The sequence below is a fragment of the Merops nubicus genome, unplaced genomic scaffold (assembly GCF_000691845.1).
Source record: "Merops nubicus isolate BGI_N331 unplaced genomic scaffold, ASM69184v1 scaffold37046, whole genome shotgun sequence".
Taxonomy (NCBI): Eukaryota; Metazoa; Chordata; class Aves; order Coraciiformes; family Meropidae; genus Merops; species Merops nubicus.
Window position 1 is genome coordinate 4,921 of NW_008616228.1, and position 9,107 is coordinate 14,027.

At 42.6% G+C, this 9,107-nt stretch overlaps 1 protein-coding gene across 1 annotated transcript; it reads left to right on the forward strand.

Annotated features, from left to right (window-relative positions):
- The first annotated feature begins 6 nt into the window (after positions 1-6).
- Positions 7-6,527, forward strand: CGRRF1 (cell growth regulator with ring finger domain 1). The gene is made up of 5 exons (XM_008942777.1): positions 7-115; positions 1,380-1,557; positions 1,750-1,897; positions 4,731-4,838; positions 6,177-6,527. Exons 1-5 carry the CDS (start codon positions 52-54, stop codon positions 6,525-6,527), a joined length of 849 nt encoding a protein of 282 aa, XP_008941025.1. The 5' UTR covers positions 7-51.
- The last annotated feature ends 2,580 nt before the right edge of the window (positions 6,528-9,107 follow it).

Consider the following 9,107-nt stretch of genomic DNA (forward strand, 5'->3'; position numbering starts at 1 on the left):
CTGAGAAACTCAGAAGAAACTGAATCCAGCACAAGAGTATTGAAAAAGCAGATGAGACAAGTGAAGAATCCTTTTGGGTTAGAAATCCCTCATCCTGCTACAGCTTCAGTAACAAGTCAGTGGATTTCTGTGGTGCTTGATTTTTGTCCATTTGGGTTCCTGAGCTTAGTACTTCCTCTTTTCTTGCTCCCACCCTTTTCCTTTATAAAAATTCCTTATCAGAAAAATGCTTACTCCCATCATTACAACAGAAATTATTCTTACACAGCTTATAAATGTGGTGGTTTTAAAAGTTAAATGCTTGGATATTTAAGTGCAGTTTAATTCTTACTAATGAGACGCTTCCTGCTGTAGCAGATTTTTAAGCAACAGAAACATTTGCAGATTACCAGCTACCGTGGGTGTTTTTGTAAACTTCACAGAATTGTTGAATTCTATAGAATTCATTAGAGAATATATTCCACCCACTTAAATCTACTTCCAGGTCTCCAGTGGTGGTTGCAAGCATGCTATTTTTAATAAATAAATTTTTAAAATCTGCCTCTTTCTGTCTGTTCTTCAGTGGAAACTGAATATAATATTTGGATCAAGGCTCAGGTGGCCCCTAACATCCTTGAAGTCACCCACGCAGGAAGGGAAATTCATGCCCTTCTGCATCTTTGGGGAATAATAAGAAAGGTTTGAGCATCTTGCACCCACACAGATCTGGAGCCTTCCCATGACTGAGAAAAAGGCTGCAGCACTTTTACCCCTCCCTCAGCAACAACAAAAAAGCAACCACAAAACAACAAGCCAAACAACTTAGTCTTCAGGTCACTTGGATTTTTCAGGCAGTTTTTGAGCACTTGAACTTGGTGGGACTTTCCAGTTCTGCTCCTGATTGTGCAGTAAGTGTTTAGAAGTTAATGGGCTGGGTACTTGATTTTTAGGAAGGAGATGGAGTGCATAGATCCTCTTTTTATCCTCTCTCTGCATGATCAAGAGGGCCTCGTTCTTTGAGACCACAGAGTGTTGTAGGACAGGGGTCTAATTAATACCATTATCTAAGGAGGGAATGGACTTTGGGCTCGGGGCTGTGCTCTTGGCTCTGCCAGTGAGTGTGCAAAACGTTAGCAGAAGTTAAAATTTACCCTTCATAAAACACACGTGCTGTTTTTGTTAGATTAATTGGCCATTTTATCTCCCTGCACCCACTTCCTCATCTTCACTGACGTAAGCCATAAACTCAGTCTAAATTCTTAGAAGATTAGATTTTAAGGGTAAAAATCTGAGACACTGAAGTTGTTCTCAGCTTGTTGCCCTCTAAGAACCTACACTTAGCAATTCCAGAATTCCTGCATGTAGCTGAGTTACTAAAATCTTGATCTTCTTTCTACAAGAGGGTGTAAGGCTGAGACCTGATTGCCTGGAAGACTGTGTCCTCACGTGCTACTGGGGCTGCAGCGTTCAGAAGCTGCACGAAGCGCTGCAGAAGCACGTCTACTGCTTCAGAATAAAGACTCCTCAGGCACTGGAGGATGCTCTGTACAGTGAATACCTCTCTCGACAGCAGTACTTGTATCCTTTCCCCACGTTGTTGTGACAAACTATGCTAATTTCTTGGCCCAGGGGGTGTTGAGACTCACGAACATTCCGCGGTTCTTGGCACAGTGTTTATGATCCAATGTGATGGCAGCTAGTCTTTATGCAAATGTCATGTTTCTCTCCCAATTGGAGGGACACTGGTTGTTTTCCTTGACAGGCACAAAGCATTAAAAAAAATGACAAGGAAGAAAAATATTGTCAGTTACCAGAAGATGCTCAAGTTGTTGATTTTGGCCCAGTGCCTCGGTCTCACTACCCATTGATAGCATTGCTGACGTTAGCTGATGAGGAAGACAGAGAAATATATGATATTGTAAGTAATGAAGGAATATGTTTTAGGGTCGCTGTATTTAAGGTCTGAATGTTAAAGGGGATAGGCTTGAATAAAGCAGCTTCCTTTCCCTGAGCCCTGAAATTTACTCCCTGACTCTGTCACTGATGACTCCATGGGAGCATGGCAGAAGAGCAAGGGTGGTTGTTCTATAAAAGTTACATGTGCCATTCAGAAGCTGATGATGATTTTCACAGAGCTCATACCTGCAAAGGTCTCTGTGCTAGGTCCTGTGGTCAGATGAATGAGGGATGTGGTAGGTTCATAAGCTCTTACTCTCATTTTCCTGATCACATAAACCTGTGCTGGAGCTCTTGCACCGATACGGTCTTTTGGATTGCTCTTGGCAAGGTGGGAGGATGGTTTTTTTTGTGACTGTACAGATATTTGAGCTGATTGCTGACTTAACTGTTAGGAACATAGAAATTCCCTTTCTGCAGCAGGCCTGAGCCTGTGTAATGCAGTACTTAAGTCTCAAGGTAACCAGCTCCAGGTCATTCACAGGAAGGTGTGAAGGTCTTGCAGTAGACTGAGAGAAGATACTCAGCTCTCCCAAAAGACTTCTAATCTCCAGTAAAAGCAGCTTCAGCCTTGTCACATGCAGTTCAATAGCCCTTCTAAACTCCAAACTGGCTGATTGTTTTTGGAACAATTTGGAACAGGCTTTTATCTCCCATCTTTTTGTTTGGCTGATAATCTGATAGCCCTTGCTGCTTGAAAAATAATACAAATGAACTGAGAAGCAAATTGCTTAAATCTGCTGAACACTTTTTGATACATCCATTTGGGAATTGTTTGTGATCCCACCAGTGCCTAGGAAATCTATTCCTTTTCCAAGCGCTGCCTGTCCTGGGCTTCTTGTCCCTTCACCTTGGTGCTTCCTTCCTCCTGTCCCCGTCTGAGATTTACCTCACCCTCAGGTATTTCCCAGGTTGGCACAGCTCTATATGTTTAGAGCTCAGTTTAGTTTAATATGAAGAGACTGTGAGTTTCATATTTGAATGTCTGACATGAGCAGGGATGTAAAATTTAACCCCAGTCTTTTATTCCTTAACAAAGAAGCAGAGGCTGGAAGGAGAGTGAGGAAGATAGTTTTCCTCTGGTTTTGGAGAAAAGGAACACAGCTAGAAACTGTTTATGTGGTCAGAGGAGTAACTTTACCTGAACTCCTTGCCAGACAAATCTCAGAATTGCATCTGTTGTTACTGAAACAAACTTGTAAAATATGAATATAGTGTGGAAAGGGATTTTTTTTTTTCCCTACTGTGGCCAGTGTGGCATTGCCACATTATTCTCACATCAGTGCCTGAAGCTCCATCTTGAATTATTTTTGTGTGTGCACATCCATCACTACGGATGGTCTTTCAGTATTGGGGGGTTCTAATTTTCATCCCAGCTGCATTTGTGGGCAGATGATACCCGTTTGGTTTTGTGCCGTAATTCTCCTCTAGCTCCAGAAAATCAGTGTGAGCATATGTTACAGAAGTTGTTTGGAGCCTGGCAGGACTAAAGTGGAAGATCTCAGGCCTGTGTATAAAACAGAAGACGGAGAAGTAACTTGATTAAGGTGTACAAGCATTTACAAAGAGAAAATATTTGGTGCTCAAGGAGAATTGATTCTAAAATCGAAGAGCAAAGCATTTCTACTAGATCACACCATCACTGTGTATGTTTCTGTGCTACAGGAGAGTGTAACAGGAGAATAGTAGCTTGAAGTTTGAGATGCTTGTGTTAGAAACTGGTCCCACTCACAGCTAAAGTTTCCTAAATGCCTGAACAAACTGAATTGAGGAGATAAGTTGCTACTGAGAAAATACTGATGTTCTAGTGGGATGACACAGTGCAAGTACCATGAGAACTGTCAACTTTTGTGCTTGGATAGTAAGTTTAGAATCTGACATTTTAATGGAAATTTAATGGCTTTCAGGTTCCAAACCAAAGGTAATAGTGGTGTGGAGGATCGCTGTTTTTTTTTTTGAGGTATTAGGATTTAGGAAAAGAGCTCTGATTGCCAAAGAACAGTAAATTCAGTTAATATAAATGCATAGGTATAGGTGTATATATATATTTGAACACTGCATGTAATTACCCACGTGTGGATTTTGAAGTGCAAGTCTGATTTGCCGTTAAAGATATTTTTTGAAATAGAATAGCTTTCTTCTGTATTTCATTTCTCTTTTGACAGCTTCTGGCAACTACAATAATATTGAATTTCACTTTCTTTTTTTTCCTGCTTTTAGAGGCTATTACATAATTGGGGCAGGGTAAGGGGTATTAGGCACAGCATGCAGGCTTAGAGTGCTTTTATTGTCAGAAAAATGACTCTAAAGGCAGCCCGTGGGGTCCTTTTATAATCCTTGCCAGTGAAATTTGTCTTTTTCCTGCTCGGTTTACAAGCCAATCAGTGGCAATTTGAAATGCTTTTCAGCATCTAAAAACTACAGTCTGTGATTTTGTGAGGGAAGTGGGAGAAAGCAGAGAGAGGACTTTGCCTGTTCCATGTCCCTCTGTGGTTTCGCACCCAGGCCAGTGAGAGCAGTCAGAGCAGGCCTGTGCTGTGAACAGGCTGCAGAAGAGCTCCGTGGAGAGCCAGGGCAGAAAGCTGAAGTGCCACAAGGTCTATCTGGCACCACATCCTGTCTTTACTGTCTCCAGCATATTTTTTAGATCTGTGCTTGCAGTCAGCACCATTAAAATCCTGATTGTCTAAGGAAATAAGGAAGTTGGAGGCTGTGACAAAGTGTGCAGGCAAGCTGTTCTACACAAATCAGGTAAGGAGAAGGAAAGTTATTCAATACAGTTCTGTTTTTGGTAGATTTCAATGGTGGCTGTAATTCACATTCCTGATGAGAGCTACAGACTGCCCTGCAGAATATTGTATCAGTATCTGCTCCTGGCTCAAGGTCAATACCACGATCTGAAGGTAAGCCACGTGCTGAGTCTCCTTTCCCTTGGGTGGCAGGGTTTAGTTTATGTAAGCTTTCAGGAGCCTAAATCAGTATGAGACTTTTAATGTTGTGCAAAGAACTGGATAATAGTTAAAATTATTTTATCAGTCAAGTAGTTGCAGCCAAAGTTACTTTACAGAAATATTTTATATGAAAATAATCAAGATTTCCAGGAGAAATTGCTTGATTCTCATCTAGAGGTCCTGCCCACTTACTAAAGCAGTAGTAAGACATTAACTAGCTGTTGAATGCTCCCTCCCTATAGAACACTTGTTGCCTCCTTCTTAGTCTCTCCAACCAGCACTTTCTCCTGTACTGCCCTTCAACTGGGAAAGCTTCAGAAGAAACTTTTAAAAAGAAAAATTTCTTTTTACTGTAGTACATGCATGAAGGTTGGGAATTGCCAGGCACAGGCTATGACCAGTTAAACCAGTGTTCTCACTACTCCATAGTCCAGTTTCTCTTATGTCTTGGGACCATCTTTCTCTTGTGTCAGGCAGTTAATGATGTGATTCTATGCCATTCACTTTTATATTACTGTGATAAAAAAATAATGTATGGTATTGATAAGCTAGAAATTGGGCCAAATTAATTCAGTCGACTGAATTAATTCAGTTTCAGTTCATTCAGAAAGAGATTTTTTTTTTTTCTGGAGAAAAGGTTGTCCTGGCCTTTTTTTGCTGACGTAGTTGGTCCAGGTAAACTTCCCTGTTGATCTCCTTGAGCTTTCTTTTCAGTTATGATTGCTGGTGCCAAAACACTGATTCAATGGAAGAGCAGTGGGTATGTAATGGTACAGGGTGCTGTCCATGGGCATCTTGGGCTGCATGGTTGTTGAGATGAGATCATGCCCAGGAGAATTTACACTTCCCATAGAATAAGAAAAGGAGGAGTGGGGGAATGTACTCTGAGCAAGAGTGGAATGGCTTGAGAGAAGTGGATCTAACAGCTCAGTGGATGTATTTTTGGTCGGAATGGATGGAGAGAAGCATCCATCTGGGCACAGAGAACGACACACCCGAAACAGCAACCCGAGCTGCTCAGAACCTGGGTAGTTCTACTAAAATTTATGCATGTATGTTGGTGGAATTCAGCTAAGATTTGATGATTTATCCTCAACATTTCCCTGGTGTTTTGTGTAATCTCATGCCTCTGAAATACCTCGAGCTGAAGGCGGGGTTGCTGCAGCGAGTCTGGCACTCTTTGAAGCCAGTGAATCTGACCCAGTGGAACTTGCATTGCGTGCGTGTGTGTGTGTTCAGGGAGCAGGATTTGATGACGTCTAAATGTTTGTGTGTGTGTGTGTATTTTAGCAACTCTTCATGTCTGCAAATAGTACTGCACCGTCTTCAAGTGAGACATCCCCTGGTGAGAGGAGCACTGACAGGAGCTTGCTAGAGAAGGCTGGACTGGCTGAAGAGGAACCAGAACTGCAGGAAGAAAACAGCAAAGACTGTGTTGTTTGCCAGAATGGTGCAGTGAACTGGGTCCTGCTGCCCTGCAGGCACACCTGCCTGTGTGATGGCTGCGTGAAGTATTTCCAGCAGTGTCCCATGTGTAGGCAGTTTGTTCAAGAATCTTTTCCACTTTGCAGCAAAAAGGAGCAAGATGAAGATGAATCAACCCTTATCTTGCAAGATGTTCTTCCCAGAAGAGGTTTTTAATAGGGGGAAAAATTAAAATACAAGACCTGGGTTGTGTGCAGCAGGATTAAATGCAGAAGACAGACTGTTTGTAAGGAGGATACGTGGCATTAATGTGTATGGTTTGCTTTTTACCGTTAGGTAATTTTCAGCATCCTTCTTTTTTTGTGCTCCATATGCTGACAGGAACTCTGTGCTCCTCCGTGCAATGTGGACAGGAGGATTGCGTAGGGAATCTTGGAAGGATGTGATTTTATTTATAACTTCTTACTACTTTTTCGTGGAGTACTATTGGAGGCTGTTTTGACTACTAAATTTAGTTTATCTACTAAAAAAAGACTAAACCTTGCAAGTGGAGTTGCATGCAGCTCATCCTATATTTATTTTATTTAAAGTACTAGAGCAATATATCATTTAAACTTGGTATGGTTTAGAAACATAGCACTTTATAGGATGTATCAAATGAAGGAGAGTAAATATTCTTCCCTGTTAAACCTGTGTACATTTATTTTGTAGATGAAGGCTGGGCTGTGTCAGGAGCTGGGGGTTGAAGGCATGATGCAGGACACAGTTTCTGGCTGGTTGGAAAGATCTCTGTGTGTGTGTTTGTGTGTGTGTGTGTGTGAGGGGCCTCAGCCAAAGCCTGTTGGAATGAGTGGAAAGATTTTTGTCAATTATTTTTGGCTTGAACTAAACATTGCTGATGCTTTCAAGCCCAAGCCTCTGCTATGTCATCTCGAGACAGACTTTCAATCTTGTTAGCAATGGCTGTACAGACTTGTTCTCCATACAAATGTTTGTTGATTGCTCCATGGAGTGGTTACTTGGGCAGTTTGTGGTAGTGTTCTTACACCAGCAGCCTGCTTTGGGCAACTGCCAGTTCTTTTCACTCACATTGTCAGCTTGGATGCAAAGTTAACCATTTAGCTTTTATCAATAGTCTCAAGGAATTTAGTTACTCTAATGAAGAAAAAAGCTAAAGAAAGCTGAGAATGATTTCTTTTCCCTTCCAATGGTGTATGGTCAAAAACAACAAAAATGGCTGTTGAGAAGAGAAAGTGGTTTATGTCCTAAAAGAGCTGAATTCTCCTGAAGACAGACAGGCTGAGTTTCACATCTGCTCATGTAAGACAAAAATACAACTGCTTGCTAGGACCTGTAGAAAATGGGGAGTAGCTGCTTTCTGTCCTCCCTCTTGTTCCCCATGTCCAGTTCCAGGACAGCTGCTCGGTGTCAGGGACAAAGCCGCTCTCCAAGCTGTCCAGCTGCACTCCCCACCAGGGAAGGAAGCTGCCCCCACTCAGAGGTGTTCCACCTTCCACACACTGGTAAAGACAGATGGAGGTTGGGAGTTGAGGCATGTAGCCACAGATTTCCAGCCAGTGATCAGCAGGATGTTTCTAAGACAATTTATCCGGTCTAGGCAAAGTGACCTTCCTTGCCAGGGATGACTTGGGAATAAACTGCTGGCCAAACTGGCCTTTCATTTGCACAGTGTCCCCAACAGGAATCGCATGCCCACGTGTCTGGGGGGACTGCTCAGTGATTCCAGAGAGCTTTGGAGGACGGGCAGTTCTGTGCAGAAATCCTTGTGCAGAGTGATGTGTGTGCTGCAATTCACGAGGCTGAGAACAGCCAGAGGAGAGCAGGGAAGAACCTAAGAGCAGGAGGAGTGATTGCTGGGGGCAGCGAGGCCATAGCCCAGGTGAGAACACAGTGCAGATGTGGAGCAACAACAGTGTGATGCAACTCCAGCAGAACCAGAGCTGCCTGTGTGAAGAGTAGAAAGACTGTAAGTAGCACACGGTGTCTTCACTAATCAGGATAAATCACAGAGGCATGGCCACAGAATCATAAAATAGTTTGGGTTGGAAAAGACCTGTAAGATCATCAAGTTCAATGATAAATCATAAGATAATGAAAACAAGCCATTTTTTCAATGTGTTAAATGCAGTGGAGAAGCTTAGAAAATTCAGAGCAAGAGAACACATGAGCTGTTCTCTAAGCAAAATAAACAGACTGCAGGAAGATAGCTTGGAAAAAAAAAAAAAAAGACATTTGGGAGTATGGGACAATATACCCACAGGCACAACTTAGGTATTTGTCACAGAGTTAAGCCTCCCTGTCTGGGTCACTAGCTTTATTCTGCCATGAAAGAGGAACAGCTGATGGGATGATGTAAATTGTTCTAGACCTCGGTGGGCTCTCAGAAAAATTAATATACAGACCAAATTGCTTGAGCCATGACAATAGGTGTTCCCATAGGAAACATGCCAGCATGTGGGGCAGGGGCTGTACAGCTCCTTCTTCCAGAGGAGCAGCTTGATGCTGTGCTGGTTCTAACCTGGAGCTGGGCACTGCCTGAGAGTTCTCAGGGACTTGCTTTGTCCATGTAGATGTTCACAAAGGTCTTGTTTACTCATTGCCCACAGTGGTCCCCAACATTCAGTCAGTTCATGAAAACTTCCCAACAAGATGATGTGTTCCAAGCTTCCTGGCCTTGTTAAATCTCAAAGTGAAATGGTATTCAAGTAAACCCCTCAGAGCATTGCCTGGTCTGCCTCACCCTTCAGCCAATTTCGCTGATGACACTAAGCTGGG

What these genes read in the sequence shown, in the direction of transcription:
- CGRRF1 (XM_008942777.1), top strand. Translation starts at nt 52, where the DNA reads ATGAGACAAGTGAAGAATCCTTTTGGGTTAGAAATCCCTCATCCTGCT. An exon ending in TGCTACAGCTTCAGTAACAA is followed by an intron (nt 116 to 1,379) that starts GTCAGTGGATTT and finishes TCTTTCTACAAG; the next exon opens with AGGGTGTAAGGCTGAGACCT. An exon ending in GTCAATACCACGATCTGAAG is followed by an intron (nt 4,839 to 6,176) that starts GTAAGCCACGTG and finishes TGTGTATTTTAG; the next exon opens with CAACTCTTCATGTCTGCAAA.